Below are 18,557 nucleotides of genomic sequence, written 5' to 3'. Positions count from 1 at the left end.
AACCTAGGGCTTGTAAATGTTCTATTGCAGCAACATGTAAGAGAAAATGAGTAGATAGCAAGATAATAATAGGTGGGTGGATTGGTTGTGTTGTGTTGTGGCCTGCCAGCAGAACTGGCAGCAGATTCAGACAGTGAGGAGGTTGGGGAGGAAGATGGGCCAGTCCTGGAGTCTGGGGAAGGCTCTGATGAGGGCTCTGTGTCAGAGGCAGAGAGGGGTCCATGGCCATATGACAGTTATCAGCTGCCTTCAGAGTCAGGCAGATGAACAGCTGGAGCCTGTTCCCAGTGTGCGCATGCGAAGAATTGCCAGAGGAGGGGAACAGCTAAAGAACAGGGTTCAACTTGGGAGTTAGGCCACAGGTGGACAATGAATGGCCCCTCCCAGAGGAAATAAAAAAGGAGGGAAAGGGGAGTGGAGTTTGCAGGAGACCATTAGTTCGCTTCATTGGCTCGTGACTCTCCGAGACTCCTTGCCAAGTTTTGCAGATATCGGCCTGGCAGCTCTCCAAGCCAGAGAAGGTCTGTGACTGTAAATCCTCCCTTGAAAGATTTTGCTGGATGTGAATGAACTTCACAGTAAATTAATATAAGGTTTTTTTTTTGTCGGGACGAGGAATTTGCTTCATGCTCTTGGGAAGCCTGGATCAGAACATGTTGGCTGCCTAGTTGTTTGTTTGTTTGTTTTGTAAAAACAAGAGTTAAATATATACACGGGCACCACGTTTATCCAGCTTTTATCGCACAGAGATCCTTTGTGACTCTTTCAAAAGAAGGAAGTTGCCTGCATAAGGGTCCTCATGAATAGATCCCTGCCTTATAAATGCAGTCCTCTCGTTTGTCGTCTCTGGCTGCAGTGCTTTTGACATTTTCACATGCCCCCTCGTTGGGCATTCATGCTTTAAAAACAAACAAACATCCCTTCCTAAAAAGCAGCCTTCACCTTTTCATAAGCGGGGCTCTCCAGTTTGTTTTCATCTTGAGAGTATATGACCATCCGAAAGAAAGATGGCAGGTGGAGAAATACATCTGAACTGCCAGCCATCCGTTTTGGAAACAAGTGGCATATTTTATGCGGGTTTCTAGCACACCATCATATTTTTCTATCGTTTTCTTTTCCCTGGGGTGGGGTGGGGAAAATCTTTGCCATTATTTAACCTTATGCCAAAGGGTTGCGGCAAATTACATCTAGAGATCGGTAGGCGAGTCCGTGGTGAAAACTGGGAGATTTGCACACATGTAGAAGGTGTGGATCTGTCAAGTGGCGTTTTGGACAAGAATTCTGCCTAGGAGCTACGCAGGGCAGCTGCAGAGAGAATGAGAGACTCACTGGCACTGAGAAAGGATTGAAAAATAACTGCTCATTGCTCTTTGACCTGGAAGGATTAACAGAGACGTTAGCAGCAGCGCGAACAAAGGGGCTGGAAAAGTACGAAGAGGGTTGTTTCCTCTTCTTTTCACGCAGAGTAATGTCTTGTTTCTCAAATGTTAGTGGAGTCCATCTGGCACCAAAATAAGGTTTTAATGCTTAAGATGTTCTACCCATAGAATTTAATGTGCTAAGCTGTCCAGAGTTAATGGATGGATGGATGGATGGATGGATGGACGGACAGCATAGGGTGATTGTTGTGCCCTGTAGTGGCCAGCAAAGCTGGCAGCAGAGTCGGACAGTGAGGAGGTTGAGGAGGAAAATGGGCAGTCCTGGAGGCTGGGGAAGGCTCAGACCAGGGCTCTGCGGCAGAGGCAGAGACGGGACCAAGGCCGTCTGGCAGTTCTCAGCTGCCTTTGGAGCTAGACAGCAGTGAAGCTGAGGAACAGCTGTAGCCTGTTCCCAGTGTGCGCATGCACAGAGCTGCCAGAAGAAAACTACAGCTAAGAAATCATGGTCAACAGGTGGACCCTGAATGGCCCCTCCCAGAGGAATTAAAAGAGGAGCCAAAGGGGAGTGGAGTTTGCAGGAAACAATTCGTTTGTTAGTTTGTTTCAGGAGTGTGAAGATCTGTGAATCTCAGAGACTCTGTGCCAAAACTTTCCTTGCACAGCACCTCATTGGGAAAATATTCACATGGCACATTTCCAAGATAATAAAGGAGTTTTGTCGGGACCTGGAATCTGCTTCGTGCTTTTTGGGGAAGCCTAGGACAGAACAGTGACTTTGGGCCAATCACCAGGAGTTTGTGAGTTCTTGTCTCACCTTATCCATGGAATTCAGATGGGTGATTTTGGGCCAGTCCCTCCTTCTCAGTCCAACTCACCTCACAGGGTTGTTGTCGTCGGAAAATAGGAGGAGGCACATGTGTTGTCTAAGTGTGCTGCCTTGATTTATTTGCAAAAATAATAAAGGGATACAAATAAATAGAGATCATAAAATCAGGCACGACTCCAGTCACCCACCTTGCTTAGCAACAGAAATGCTGGCCCCAGTCATGTTCGTAAGGTGAGGACTCCCTATAGCTGTGATGGCGAACCTATGGCACAGGTGGCACATGGAGCCCTCTCTGCGGGCAAGCGAGCCATCACCCAGGTCAGCTCCACCACGCATGCACGCACGCCTGTCATCAGCCAGCTGATTTTTGGGTCAGCCTCCGGAGCCCAGAGGAGGTCGTTTCCCCCTTCCTGGAACCTCAATGAAAGCCTCCAGAGCCTGGGGAGGGCAAAAATGCCCCCCCCCCCTGTGGTGCAGGTAGCCAAATAGGCCATGCCTACCATGGCCACGCCCACTCAGCCATTGGGCAGATAACTGGTTGCTAAAAATTTTGAATGCGTGCATGCACAGGGGAACATGGGGGTCACACATGCATGCATAGGGGGTGCATTACATTATGGGTGTGGTCACAAGCCATGCGCTCTCTTTCATTCATGCACAATTTTGGCACGTGGGGACAAAAAGGTTAGCCCTCACTGCCCTATCGTTTCAAGGAGTCGCAGCCAAATCCTGGTTCTCCCTTTCCAACACATTTGTTTCCCTTCCGACGGGAAGCCTGCTATGTTTTAATCACATCTGGTCATCTGAAAAAGACGAGGCTGATTTTTCTCTCTCCTCGTTTCTGCTCTTCTAGGCTGCTGGAGAAAAGCGAGCCGCCCCAGATCCTGGCAAGAAGCCCAAAACGCCAAAGAAAAAGAAAAAGAAAGATCCTAACGAACCGCAGAAGCCGGTGTCCGCATATGCCCTGTTCTTCAGGGACACGCAAGCCGCAATTAAGGGGCAGAACCCCAATGCTACCTTTGGCGAGGTTTCAAAAATCGTGGCCTCGATGTGGGACAGCCTAGGAGAAGAGCAGAAGCAGGTAAGCGAAGCAAAGACTCCTCGGAAGTGCGGAGGGAAAAGCGCCAAGGATTACAATCCCATCTAATTAAAACAGCGGAGGGCTGATCTGTTTTTTTGGGGGTGGGAGGGGGCTTCGCTAATGAGGAAGCGAGCGCAGATGGGGGTGGAGGGGGCGACACATGACCAGGCTGTCTTTAGTCTCGGCTGAGAAACTCAAGCGTCAAGATCTACCCACTGGTTTTGGATTGTGGTGGTGGGGTTTTAAATGAACCGATGGGTGAACCTTGATTAAAAGCGTTTTCCACCCATGACGGGACAATAACTGTGTTTCTTGTGGTTGTCTGTTTGCGTACATGCCCACAAACATAGAAATACGTGCCACATGTACTTGTGCAAAATACGGGGTTTCTTAAGAAGGTTTTATCCCCCCCCCTCTTCTATCGCACAAAAGGACTCTGGTTATTTTTCTTTTTTTTCCCCTTTTAAAAATTATTTTTAAAAGGAGTTACGGTGTTGATAATGTCAGCAATTGTGCTACTATTTCTACTACCTCCTCCTCTTCCTTCGTCTCTCTCTTCTCCTTCTCTTCCTCCTACCCTCCACTCCTCCTTCCTCTCCCTCTTCTCTTCTTCCATTTCCCCTCCTCCTCCTTCCTCTCCTCCTCCCTCTCCCTCTTCTCCCTTCTCCCCTCCACCTCCTTCTTCCTCTCCCTCTTCTCTTTTTCCTCCTCCTTCCTTCCTTCTTCTCCTCTTCCGCCTCCCCTCCACCTTCTTCCTCTCCCTCTTCTCCTCTTTCTCCTCTCCTTTTCCTCCTTCCTCTCCCTCTTCCCCCTCCCCTCCTCCACTTCCTTCTTTCTCTCCCTCTTCTCCTCTTTCTCCTCCTCCTCCCTCCTCCCTCTCCCCGTCCTCCTCCTTCTTCCTCCTTCTCCTTCCCCTTCCCCAACAGCTCCTCTTCAGGCAAGAACTGCTGTATTTTGTGAAGCTTCTGGGCCTGAAGGTATGGTGTTAACATTGTACCATTTTTAACAGGTATATAAAAGGAAAACAGAAGCTGCCAAGAAGGAATACCTAAAAGCCCTTGCAGCCTACAGAGCTAGTTTGGTGTCAAAGGTGAGCTTACTACCGACTTAAGTTCAACATATAGGAGCCGTTTTCAATGCAGCTTTATTTTCTTTTTCAATTGTCTTATTAAAGGCTTTTAAAAATAAGTAACACTCAATGCTTGAGGTGTGAAATGGGGTTCCTGCTCCTTCTAAAATTACCTGCAAATGCAGAATTAAACCGGTGGGAAAAGAAGGGCCGAGTTGAACAGTTAAGAACTTTTTAACAGAGCTATATGATAGGTCCAACAGGTTTAGTTTCTTCAAAAATTAAGATCAAGGGAGTGTCATGTAAAACCACTGCACCATCACAGAATGTATTGTATTTTTCGGAGTATAAGAGGCACCAAGGTTTTGAAGAGGCAAATTTTTTAAAAAAAAGTTTTTGCACTCTGCAAACTTCCTAAAAGCAGCCCGTTTTTCGCGAAAACGGGCCCGTTTTTTTAAAAGGGCATGAATAGACCTTAGGAGGCTTGTAGAGTGTTCCTGGGAGGGGGGGGGACGAGCAAAAATTGGGCATTAGGAAGCTTATAGAGTGCTCCTGAGGGCTGGGGGGGCCGCAAAATTGAGCAAAAAGGGGCCCATTTTTTGCTCATTTCTGCCCTCCCCAGCCCCCAGGAGCTCTCTAAAAGCTTCCTACAAGCTAAGCACGGCCATTTTTGTGAAGGGGCCGGGGTTTCAGGAGGCGAAAAAATGCTGTAGTCAGTGTATAAGACTCACCCAGATTTCCAGCCTCTTTTTTGAGGGAAAAGGTGCATCTTATACTCTGAAAAATACAGTACTTTTTTTTCCTTTTAACAATCAGGATGCATTGGGGTAGAGTCAGGGCGACTGAATGGAGCTGAGAGTTTACTGTCTGGATACCCTTCTGGATGCCTACACGGTGTTCACAGCAGACAATTACTCATTGCACTAAGAGAGAGAAATATCTGCCGCTACCTAGGATCGAACTCACAGCTGCCTGATTGTGAGGCGAGAGCTCTACCTCTAGGCCACCACGGCGCTCCATCACTTAACGTGATAAGATGAAATACAGTAGTATTGAGACCAAGATTGCCTACAGCAGAGTTCCCCAAGCTTTCTGGGTTGGCGGCCCAGAGTGGTGGGGGAAGAGGGGGAGGGGGAAGATGTGGGGCTGCAAATGCCTGCAACATTCACACGAGTGGGGCCGTGAGCCCCCGTGATACTGATGCGCACACATCAGCCAGCCACTCATGCGGCCCTGTTGTGAATAGGCCGTGGTCCAGTAGTGGGCTGTGGCCCCCAGGTTGGGGACCCTGGCTTACACTACATAAATAACTTTATGTGAATAACATAAAGATGAGTAGGCTTATTGTTGCATGAGCCGCGGTGGCGCAGTGGTTAGAGTGCGGTACTGCAGGCCACTTCTGTTGACTGCCAGCTGCCTGCAATTTGGCAGTTCGAATCTCACTAGGCTCCCAAATTGACTCAGCCTCCCATCCTTCCCAGGTGGGTCAAATGAGGAGCCAGATTGTTGGGGCCGAGATGTTGACTTTGTAAACCGCTTAGAGTGGGCTGTAAAAGCCCTATGAAGCGGTATATAAGTCTAAGCGCTGTTTCTCTTCTCTTTTTGGCTCACAGGCTGCTGCCGAGTCAGCGGAAGCGCAGACGATCCGGTCCGTCCAGCAGACTCTGGCTTCCACGAATTTGTCTTCTTCCTTGCTTCTGAACAGCCCTCTTTCACAACACGCTACCGTCGTCCCTTCCCCGCAGACTCTCCAGCAGCCCCTTCCTAGGGCCATTGCCCCCAAGCCTTTAACCATGCGGCTGCCCGGGAACCCCATCGTCACCCCCACCTCCGGCGCCCCCGGCGGTCCCACAAACATTTCCCCCTCGCTGATCAGCACCCTGGCGACCAGCATGGCCCCCACGCCAGCCTCGGCCCCCTCCCAAGTCAGCCCTTCCTTGCAGAGCCAGCAGCACCAGCTGCAGCATCTCCAGCAGCTGCAGCTGCAGCAGCAGCAAATGCAGCAGCAGCAGCTGCACCAGCAGCAGCTGCACCAGCAGATTCAGCAGCAGATGCAGCAGCAGCATTTCCAGCACCACATGCAGCAGCAGCTGCAGCAGATCCAGCTCCAGCAGTTTCAACAGATGCAGCTGCAACAGATGCAGCAGCAGCAGCAGCAGCAGCACCCGCCGCAGCCCTCCCCCCAGCAACTTTCCCCGGCTTCCTCGCAGATCACCTCGCCGATAGCGGCCATCGGCAGCCCGCCCCCCGCCAGCCAGCCACACCCGTCCCAAATACAAGGCCAGACGCAGACTCAGCTCTTATCGCAGGCTGGTATTTTCTGAAGAGCCGCCAAGTCGGCCTGTGCTTTGCATCCTGGAGGGAGCAAAGCTGTGGATCGGGCGGAAATGGCGCAGGGCTGGGGAAGAATTTATGCAGGAATGCATAACACGCAAAAGAGACTTTAAGCTGTCTATTAGATAGGCAATAAAAGAACTACAGTGTAGCTGGGTATAATCCTTTAGCTGAATTATAAATATTTGTTTTCCCCTTCCTCCTCCTCCTCCCTTCCCTTCTTTCCCCCCTTCCACTCCTCCTTCCCCTTCCCTCTTCCTTCTTTTCCCCCTTCCCTTCATTTCCTCTTATTCTGCCTTCCTCTTCTCCCTTCTCTTCTTTCCCCCCTTCCGTTCCTCCTTCCCCTTCCCTCTTCTTTCTTTTCCTCCTTCCCTTCTTTTCCTCCTCCTATTCCGCCTTCCTCTTCTCCTCTCTCTTCTTTCCCCCTTCCATTTCTCCTTCCCCTTCCCTCTTCTTTCTTTTCCTCCTTCCCTTCCCTTCTTTTCCTCCTTCCATTTCCTTTTACCCTTCTCCCTTCCCTTCTTTTCCGCCTTCCCTTCCCCCTTCTCTTCTCTTCTTTTCCCCATCCATTCCTCCTTTCCTTCCTTCTTTCCCTTCTTTTTCTCTTTTGTTTTCTTTTAGGCAAATAAGCTGTGCTTCTCCCCCCCCCCCCCCGCTTTTGTTTTTTTTTTAAAAAAAAAAACATGTGGCCCATTTTTTTTTAAAGTTTATTCCAAGCTTTACTGACAATATGTGAACTGAATAGTTTTTAATGCCCGGGCAAGAAGACTGAGAAAAACAAAATGGCCTTTTTTTACAATTTTGCGATGAAAACTGTTCCTTCCTGCAAAATTGGCTGACTGGTTAAGTTTTGGATTTAATTTGAACCCACGAAGCTCTTAAAAGCACAGTTGTAACTACCTGTAAAATGTTGATTGGATTTCATACAATCATGCTCCCATGACATCAGTAGGTGACGGTGTTTTTCTGTCATGGATAATAATGATATAAAAGAAATATCACAGACTTTTGCCAAAGCTCATTTTTATTCCTTTTTAATCATGCCTTCTGAAGTTCATCAACATCAAAAGCCATCTTCTCATTTAACCCTGGTTTTTCCCCCCCCCTCCAAATTCTCCAATACTTTGGAATAAAACACACACTTAATTCAATTCTGCTCATAACCACCCATTAAAAAAGAAACTGAATATTCTATTCTGTGTTTGGGCGAACTTTCAGATTTAATACACTGTATTTTTTAAAAAAAGGAAATGCACTTAAATAAACTGTTATTACAAAAAAAAAAGTAAGAAGAAAAAAAATGTTGAGTTTTTAAAATATGATGTAATATTGGTAGATTATTTAAAGGGGGTTGCCACATCGGAATAATCAGTGTAAATATTTTCTTTAAAAGGTTGTAAGTTTTCAGATCATGTGTTGTAAAGTTTTCATAAATGAGGCTTTAATGTAAACAGTGGTAACACGAATGATTTAATTGCGGCGTTGCTTATTGTGTTTTTATGCTGTTTTATACTTTTTTATGAGTTACAATAGCAGCAATTAAGTTGTTTGTATTTTGCTTATCTAAAGCAAATGCTTTTATCTTGCTATAGAATAAACACATTTCAGGAAAAAAAAACCAATTACCACCATCAGCCAGCTTGGCAAAATTGTAATTAGTGATGAATATGGAATATGGATGGAACATTTGAAGGGTCCATCTGGTGACAATGTTGGCCTATGGAAGGTTGGAATCCTTCGACCTCGTACTCCTTGATTTACGACCACAATTCAGCCCAAAATAACAACAGTTATTGACACTATGGAATACGCAGCCATATCCTAATAATACATATTAGAATAGGAATAGAATAGAATAGAATAGAATTTTATTTGGCCTCTTTAGAAGGCCAAATCCTGAAGATGAAACTCAAATAGTTTGGCCACCTAATGAGAAGAAAGGACTCACTGGAGAAGAGCCTCATGCTGGTAAAGATGGAGGGCAAAAGAAGAAGGGGACGGCAGAGAATGAGGTGGCTGGATGGAGTCACCAAAGCAGTCAGCATGAGCTTAAATGGACTCCAGAGGATGGTAGAGGACAGGAAGACCTGAAGGAACATTCAAGGCATTGTGATGGGTTGGACACGACTTCGCAACTAACCACAAGAATAGAATAGAATAGAATAGAACAGAACAACATGGACAGAATGGAATGGAATGGAATAGAATAGAATAGAATTCTTTATTGGCCAAGTGTGATTGGACACAGGAGGAATTTGTCTTTGGTGTACAAGCTCTCGTACATAAAAACTATAAGTGATAACTCATAATCATAGTCCTCATAAAAATACATTCATCATAAATCATAAGATAAAACTTAGTGATAACTACAACACTTGATAGATAGATAGATAATACCAAAGAGTTGGCTCATGAAGACAACATTGCAAAATAATTTCCCCCCAAATCATGAAAAGGTGGCATCTGATGGAGGAAACTCCAAATCCATCTTTGCCCATTGGGTCAATAAATGCATCCCCACCCCCTTATGTACCAACAAAACAGTATATTGCAATTAGGATAATGCTCAGTGACATTGTTTTTTTTTTTTTTGCATAGATCTCCCTCTGTGTATTTAGTTCAGAATCCATTGATTTTTTTAAAAATCTGTTTTATCTAGGTTGACCTTAAAAATCATAGTGTCTGTCCTATGAGAAAGGAAATCAGGAGCCCTGTTGTACTCGCTGTTTTACATCTCCCCCCTCCTCTCTTTTCTCCATACAAGGAAAACAGTTTGACCACTATCCCCAATTGTCTTGCATGATTAATTACAGCATCTGTCCTGTCAGAAGCTATAATGAAGAGGTCTTGATAAAAATTGCAAATTACCACTGGCAAACCATCTTTAAACTGCTTACGATAAAATGGAAAAACAGCAAATCAGGAACCTGAGTAGAATCCTAATCGTGAGGAGAATAACAGCAGAGAGTTGCAGCGTTCAGGGCTCTTGCCCTCAAAATGAAATTCACAAAGCACCGGCTTTAAAGCTGCTATCCGTCCAGAAATATTACATGGTGTTCCCCAAAAGTGACTTCTGTGGAGCTTTTAAATAATGTTGGGAGAAAGAACATAGAGTGTACAGGAAATTTCTGTTAAGAGTGCATTACAGGGTGGCTTACAGATTTGAGTTGATTGCATTTTATTCCCAGTGAAATCAATAGGCTTAAAGCAGAATAGGAATAGAATAGAAACTCTACAAGAACAGCAAATCTAGACATCCTACTAAAAAGCAGAGGCATCACCCTGCCAACCAAAGTGTGTGTAGTCAAGGCTACGATTTTCCCAGTTGCAATGGATGGCCATGAAGGTTGAACCATAAAAAAGCTGAGCACCAAAGAATGGAGGCCTTTGAACTATGGTGCTGGAGAAGGTGCTGGAGAAGACTCCTGCGAGTCCCTTGGACTGCAAGGCGATCAAACTGGTCAGTCCTAGAGGAGATCAACCCTGACTGCTCTTTAGAAGGCCAGATCCTGAAGAGGAAACTCAAATGCTTTGGCCACCTAATGAGAAGGAAGAACTCACTGGAGAAGAGCCTTAATGCTGGGAAAGATGGAGGGCAAAAGAAGGAGGGGACGACAGAGAATGAGGTGGCTGGATGAAGTCACCGAAGCAGAAGGCATGACCTTAAATGGGCCCCAGAGGATGGTAGAGGACAGGAAGACCTGGAGGAACATTGTCCATGGGGTCGCGATGGGTCGGACACGACTTTGCAACTAACAAGAAGAATAGAATAGAGTAGAATAGAATAAGAATAGAATCAAGACTAGATGACTAGACTAGACTAGAAAATAAAGAATAAAATAGAACTTCCAGTGTTGTAGGATTCACAATTTCTGGAGGCAAGTTGTTAATTTCAGTGGGACCCCAAGTCAGCATCCAAGGAACTTAAGATACTGCAGCCTTCCAAAATATATTGTGGCAGAGAAGAGATTGACTGGATACCTTCCTTGGTCAGGTGACACCTGTCATCTTCATCACCTCTCCATTCTTAAGACTCCCAACGCTGATAGGATGGGGAAAGGTCTCTATTTCCCTAACAAATTCACATCAAGAAGAATAGAAACCATAGCAGCCAGCTCCAAGCCATCATACATGGTGCATACCCTAAGTTCTTACCACCTTTAAGCCTTCCTTAAACCTGTTTTTTTTTTCTCCCTGGTTCTCCCTAATTTTTGGACTGTCCCTCAAAAGTCATGTGAAGCTAAAGAGAAAATTATTGGCAAGGAAATAAAGTTTTTAACTTCTTCTGAGGATATTAATCCAATTTAGCAATTGCAGGAGAAGCCATAAGGTGCCCATTTCTTTCTCCTGAAAAGAGGCAAGATGGCAGGGATTAAGAATCCTGCTCCAGCAGCTGCTCTTTGAGGTAGCTGCTGCTTCATTAATCAAATGTTTGAGTTGACCCTATTAATTCATTATTATTTTTTACTTTATTTTTTCGCATTTCTATAGGTCCATAATTCAAAGACTCCGGGTGTAACAACCATAAAAGGGTAAAACAATACAGATAGGGAAGCAATGCAAAGAATGATCTTTATGTCTCAACTAGGTAATTTTCCACTCTGCACTTAACGGGGAGCTTCCCTTCAAACAATCAAGCTTTATTTGGGAAGAAGCACTCTTTTGTTTCAGAAAAGAAGCCATTTCTCAAGTCAAAATAATGAACTAATTATGTGCATGCCTAGCTCATCCCTTGAATATGTCAACTTTAATCAAAAGTGAGACAAAATAGATAGTTGTAAGATCTTCACCATCAGCATCCTTAACAGATTGATAGATTGACAGAAAATGAGTGAGAAAGAGAAAAGATAGATAGATAGATAGATAGATAGATAGATAGATAGATAGATAGATAGATGATAGATAGATGATAGATAGATGATAGATAGATAGATAGATAGATAGAAAAAGAAAGAAAAAAAGATAGAAAGATGACAGACATAAAGACAGATGATAAATGGATGATAGGCAGATAGGCAAATAATGATAATTTGTACATAAAGATTAGTAGATAGACAGACAGACATAATTAGTTAAAGAGATGGATAAATGATGGGTGGATAGCAGAGGTGGATTGTAAATCCCTTTTGCTACTGGTTCTGTCGTGCACGTGCACGCAATACTTCTGCGCATGCACAGAAGTATCCGGGTGGGTGGGCGGAGCCTCCCCTGCCGCTACTACCGGTTCGCCCGATCCAGGCCAAATCGGGAGCAACCCACCTCTGGTGAATGGATGGATGGATGGATAGGGAGGGAGGTAAAGATAGATAAATAATGGGTGTGTAGATAATACAATAATAAATAATACAATACAATGCATAGCATAGTTGGAAGGGACCTTGGAGGTCTTCTAGTCTAACCCCCTCCCTAGGCAGGAAACCCTATACCGTTCCAGACAAATGGCTATCCAACATCTTCTTAAAGACTTCCAGTGTTGGGGCATTCACAACTTCTGGAGGCAAGCTGTTCCACTGATTAATTGTTCTCACTGTCAGGAAATTTCTCCTCAGTTCTAAGTTGCTTCTCTCCTTGATTAGTTTCCACCCATTGCCTCTTGTTCTACCCTCAGGTGCCTTGGAGAATAGTTTGATTCCCTCTTCTTTGTGGCAACCCCTGAGATATTGGAACACAGATAGATGATAGATAGATAGATAGATAGATAGATAGATAGATAGATAGATAGATAGATAGATAGATAGATAGATGATAGATAGATAGATAATAGATAGATAGATGATAGATAGATAGATAGATAGATAGATGATAGATAGATAGATAGATAGATAGATAGATAATAGATAGATAGATAGATAGATAGATAGATAGATAGATAGATAGATGATAGATAGATAGATGATAGATAGATAGATAGATAGATGATAGATAGATAGATGATAGATAGATAGATAGATAGATAGATAGATAGATAGATAGATAGATAGATAGATAGATAGATAGATAGATAGATAGATAGATAGATAGATAGATGATATATAGATGTAGGTAGGTAAAGAGAGAAAAATAATGGTTGGATGGATGGATGTAGGGAGGAAGAAAACCCCAAGTATATGCATGCAGGCACACACACACACACACACACACACACACACACACACACAAACACCTCAATTACAGCTAATTGAATATAGCAATCAACACTCTTGAAAGCTCCTGAAATTCTTACCTTCAAGAAATGAAACCTAAACCACATATGACAGTAATTGTATATATGGCCTGTAATTGCAGGCTTGCATTGCTTGCAAAATGTCACAGTGATAGGAGTTAATGACAAAGCAAGCCTGTTTCCCTTCGTTTGGGAAGAGAAGGCAGTACAATTCCACCCATTAACCAATTTCATCTAGCCTGTGTTTCCTCATATGAGACGAAGGGCTGCAAACCCATCGATGATCAGCCTTGGAAGGAAATGGCTATTATTAAAAGTCACTTGAGGGCATCCTGAAATCCAAACTTGGTTGCAAAGAAGCGAATCTGTTGAACACATTATTTGATTCTGGGTCTGTATTGTGCTGCAAAAAAAATGAAAACATCAAAATATATTTATGATTGAAATAGATTTGATATCTCCCTCCCTCCCACCTTCCTTCTTTCTTTCCTTCCTTCCTTCCCTCCCTCCCTCCTTCCTTCCCTCCCTCCCTCCCTTCCTTATTTATCTTCCAAAGAAAAAGAATATATTCTAAGCAAAGATTTATGAACAGAAATCCTTCCTTCCTTCCTTCCTTCCTTCCTCCCTCCCTCCCTCCTTCCCTCGATCCACCTATCCATCCTAGCTGAATATATGTGTGTCTTCTAAATTGCAGAGCTTCAGTTCATAGGATAGGGCAGAGTTTCATGCAGTGATGTGATCAAAATTCAGATGCTTGGCAATTGGCTCATATTTATGACCGTGTCCTGCCGGTTGTGTGATCCCCTTCTGCGAACTCCTGACAAGCAAAGTTATTGGGCAGCCAGTTTCACTTAACAGCTGCAACTTAGCAACTGCAGGGATTCACTTAATCACTGTGGCAAGAAAGGTCATAAAGTGGAGCAAAATTCACTTAACAAATGTCTCACTTAACAACACAAATTTTGGACTTAATTGTGGTTGTAAGTCAAGGGCTACCTGTAGTTATGTCAGGGTGGGTCATACAACTATGGGTATCATTTTATGGTAACTCTGAAAACTCTGAAAAGTGAAAAGCAGGAGATATATTGGATTTTTCCTTGACTTGGAGTGTCTGTGTATATATGTGTGTGAAGAGTTAAGCTAACTTTCTACCTGGTATGAAATCCTGTAATTCGCATATCTAGAAAAACTTGGAAATATCAGCAAATAACCTGAGAACATTCCTATATGCAGAACACGGTTGTCTTGTTAATAGATTTTTTGCTAAAATGCTCCTACAGTAGTCTTCATCATTAGTCAGTTTCAGGAGGTTTGTTGAGTACCAAAAACAATGAGTACCAAACCCATTTTTCCCCTAAGGAATAATGTAGTAAATCACAAGGCAACCGACACCGACGATCTGACTTGTGTGTTGATTACAGAACAAACAATGAGTACCGGGACAAAACTTTCTCACCAAAATGTGTTGAGTACCAAATTTGATGAGTTTCATTGTTAATCCGTTCCGGGAGGTATGATGAGTACCAAAACTGATGAGTACCAAACTCATTTTTCCCATAAGGAATAATGTAGTGAATCACAAGGCAACCGACACCGATGTTCTGGCTTATGCGTTGATTACCAAACAAACAATGAGTACTGGGACAAAAAGTTTTCAGCAAAATGCATTCAGTACCAAATTTGATGTGTTTCAAAGCAGTTAAGTGGATATTAAGATATCACTGTTAAGTCTCAGACACAGCAGATATTCTGCAACCTTGTTCATAATTTGCCTTTGAATTGTTTATCACACCCCTCCAAGGCCACAACATTCTCTTAAACTGTATTCCTGTACAACCGGTGCTGGAATGGCGTTGTATGTTAAGGGAGTCCCACTCTCCCATCTGACACCTGTGAAATAATGTTTTTTTCCCTCCTATCATTAATAAGACCTCTCCTCCCTCTGCTTTTTCCCAAGGTCCCTCCACTTATCACCCTGTTAACTATATTCCACTTTCACATTAACCCAGGCTGACATATGGTGAAGGAACATAAGGAGTTTTAGGGGTTTTTTTCCGAAACAGGTTCATTACTTATCAAACATGAATAAACCCTTTAAATGTTTCCATGATATATGATTACCTGCCCATTGTGGCTTGAAGGGTATTCTCTCACATAACCCTTCCCCTTCCTTCTTTCTTTCTTTCTTTCTTTCTTTCTTTCTTTCTTTCTTTCTTTCTTTCCCTTCTTTCTTTACTTTCTTTCTTTACTTCCTTCCTTCCTTCCTTTTCTTGCTATGAAACAGATGGATGAACTATTTCAAGCTTAAGTAGAGGAAATTCCATACAAGTGTTGCCTTAAGGAAGGAGAAAGAGGAGGAGGAGGAAAGGAAAGAAGGAAGGAAGGAATGAGAGGAGGAGGAGGAGGAGAGAAGAAAGGAGGAGGAAGGAAGGAAGAAGAGGAAGAGGAGAAGGAAGGAGGAAGAGGAAGGAAGAAAGAAAGAAGAGGAGGATAAGAAGGGGAGGAGAAGAAGAGGAGAAGAAAGGAGGAGGAAGGAATGAAGAAGAGGAGAAGAAGAAGGGACGAGGAGGAGGAGGAGAAGACAAGGAAGGGAAGAAAGAAGGAGGAGGAAGGAAAAAAGAAGAGGAGGAGAAGAAGGGAAGAGAAGAGGAGGAGGAGGAAGGGGAGAAAGCTGAAAACAAAATAAAAATAAAATAAGACATATGAAGAGCCCCTCACTCCCCACCCCTCCCCTCCTCTCCCCTATTTCTCACTTCATGGAGTATTCATGGAGTATTTTTCAGCCCTGGATTTCATCCTAACCTTTCCCTCCTTGCTTTGTTTGTCTTTTGTTTCGCAACAGCTGTTATTATCGTTTTTTGGTCAGCTGTGATTGCTGGAGGCGAAAGAGGACCAGATGGTGTTTTGCGATGCATGAATGGCGAGTTAGAAAAGCCGGGGTTGAATAGGCCAACTCTGAATGGTGTCTAAGAACCACCTGCCCCTTCAGCTGCGGATCAGCCTCGCCCGATCTCCCTCGGACCAACCTACAGCCGGGAGAGGCCCGGAGAGCATCGTGGTGGATTTCCACCCATATTGATCTCTCCTTGCACTAACCACATAATGCGAGTGTACAGTCAATTTGAATTAATTGGATATGACACAGCAAGTACAAGTAATCTATCACAGAGTTTGTCTGGTGTGCTATGGGAATTCCTCCCCTCCCTGTGTCCCAGGAACACATGAATCTGTAACAATATACATTAATTAACTGCGTAGTAAGGAGCAAGCGTGGGGGAATGCTGGCTTTTAAGGGGGGGGGGAATGCCTTGTGGGGCTCGCACACTTTACAGAAAGCAAAAACCCCACCTCTATTTATGTGGCTTTGTCTTTGAATGAAATCCACTCACATCTTCTCACCCTAAAGGACCCCTGTAGAGTGGTTGCGCAAACAAACAATAAAATTAAGGATGAGGAAAGGGCAGCACAATAGTAATAAATGTAAAATACAAGGACATAATTAAACAGTAAAGAATGAAGGACGTGTGAAGAATGCAGCAGGCCGATTACATACTGTACGGAAAAGGAAAGCGCATTTTGTTTAAATGTGCACACGGGGTACATTTTTAGAATCTTGTCAAAGGGTTATCAAAATCTACACTTTTATTTCATCTAGTTATCTCTTTTATGAAACAAAAGGTAAAGGTCAAGGTTCCCCTTGCACATATATGCTACTCGTTCCCGACTCTAGGGGGGGCGGTGCTGATCTCCGTTTCAAAGCCGAAGAGCCAGCGCTGTCCGAAGACGTCTCCGTGGTCATGTGGCTGGCATGATTCAATGTCAAAGGTGACCGGAATACTGTTACCTTCCCACCAAAGGTGGTTCCTATTTTTCTACTTGCATTTTTATGTGCTTTCGAACTGCTAGGTTGGCAGAAGCTGGGACAATAGAGTAGCGTAGAGTAGAGTAGAGTAGAGTAGAGTAGAGTAGAGTAGAGTAGAATGGAATGGAATGGAATGGAATGGAATAGAATAGAATAGAATAGAATAGAATAGAATAGAATAGAATAGAATAGAATAACTGAGTTGGAAGGGACCTTGAAGGTCTTCTAGTCCAACCCCCTGCTTAGAAAACCTACACCACTTCAGACAAATGGATATCCAACATCTTCTTAAAAACATCCAGTGTTGGAACATTCACAACTTCTGGAGGCAAGTTGTTCCACTGGTTAGAACTGATTGTTCTAACTGTCGGGAAGTTTCTCCTTATTTCTAAGTGGCTTCTCTCCTTGATTAGTTTCCACCCATTGCGTCTTGTCCTGCCTTCAGATGCTTTGGAGAAGAGCTTGACTCCCTCTTCTTTGTGGCAGCCTCGGAGATATGGAAGACTGCTACCATGTCTCTCCTAGTCCTTCTTTTCATTAAACTGGATATATCCAGTTCCCGCAACCGTTCTTCATATGTTTTAGCCTCCAGTCCCCTAATCACCTTTGTTGCTCTTCTCTGCACTCTTTCTAGAGTCTCCACATCTTTTTTACATTGTGGCGACCAAAACTGGATGCAGTATATTCCAAGTGTGGCCTTACCCAGCAATTATAAAGTGGTATATGAGTAACACCCAGCTTGCCTTTGGTCCCCTGATAAAGGAGAAATGTAAATGCAGCTGAGTAATTGATTCACTTAATTGCAAGGATTGGAAGAGAACGGAGGGTGGGTGGGGGGGAATAATATGTAACTGTTTATCTGCTTTCCCACTTCAGAATCTCTATCATCACACAGAAACTGAAGGTTGTATGTTTTCTACAGATGGTGTTTAGATAGCGTTGCAGGAACAGAGGGCGAGAGAGTGATTGGAAAAAAACACACACACACAAAGCAAATTATTTGCAGTTCCTACTGCATAATTGGAGGATTTCAGCTGCTATATTAAACATTTTATGGAATTAGAGTTGCAGTTGCACTTAGACTAATTTATTAACAATGAGTGGGATGTTGTAAACAACCACATAGCTGATTTTATTGGATTTACCCTCCGATGCTCTGGAAGGAAATGCCAGGAAGCAAAACACTGTCCCTTCTATTACAATGATTGTTAGGTAAAGTTCTCTTCGCACATATGTGCTAGTCGTTCCTGACTCTAGGAGGCAACGGTCATCTCCGTTTCAAAGCTGAAGAGCCAGCGCTGTCCAAAGACGTCTCCGTGGTCATTTGGCCAGCATGATTCAATGCCAAAGGCGCAGGGAACGCTGTTACCTTCCCACCAAAGGTGGTTCCTATTTTTCTACTTGCAATTTTACATGCTTTCGAACTGCTAGGTTGGCAGAAGCTGGGACAAATAATGCGGCGCTAGGATTCAAACCGCAGAAAAATGGTGACCTATCTGATCGACAAGCTCAGCGTCTTAGCCACTGAGCCACCACTTCCCTTCACAATGATCCTTATTAAGCATCAAATGGAACCATTCGTTTAGTGCCTGTGTAACTGAAAAAAGGGAACTAGAAGACCTCCAAAGTCTCTTCCAACTTTGTTATTCTATAATTCTATGGATGGATGGATGGAAGGAAGGAAGGAAGGAAGGAAGGAAGGAAGGAAGGAAGGAAGGAAGGAAGGAAGGAAGGATAAAGAAGAGAGGGGGCAGGGAGGGAGGGAGGGAGGAAGGAAGGAAGGACAATGATTGGAAACTAATCAAAGTGAGAAGCAACCTGGAATTAAGGAGAAACTTCCTGA

At 43.9% G+C, this 18,557-nt stretch overlaps 1 protein-coding gene across 1 annotated transcript in view; it reads left to right on the top strand.

The window, feature by feature from the left end:
• Positions 1 to 8,307, top strand: part of TOX3 (TOX high mobility group box family member 3) — a 44,983-nt gene extending 36,676 nt beyond the window's left edge. Inside the window, exons 5-7 of the mRNA XM_081962897.1 lie at positions 3,059 to 3,286; positions 4,296 to 4,376; positions 5,969 to 8,307. Coding sequence (XP_081819023.1) covers positions 3,059 to 3,286; positions 4,296 to 4,376; positions 5,969 to 6,679 — 1,020 coding nt within the window. The 3' untranslated portion in view covers positions 6,680 to 8,307. The remainder of the gene's footprint in view (positions 1 to 3,058; positions 3,287 to 4,295; positions 4,377 to 5,968) is intronic.
• The last annotated feature ends 10,250 nt before the right edge of the window (positions 8,308 to 18,557 follow it).

Source organism: Natrix helvetica, assembly GCF_964273705.1.
Source record: "Natrix helvetica genome assembly, chromosome: 10".
NCBI classification, from domain to species: domain Eukaryota; kingdom Metazoa; phylum Chordata; class Lepidosauria; order Squamata; family Natricidae; genus Natrix; species Natrix helvetica.
This window is presented reverse-complemented; position numbering and strand designations above follow the sequence as displayed.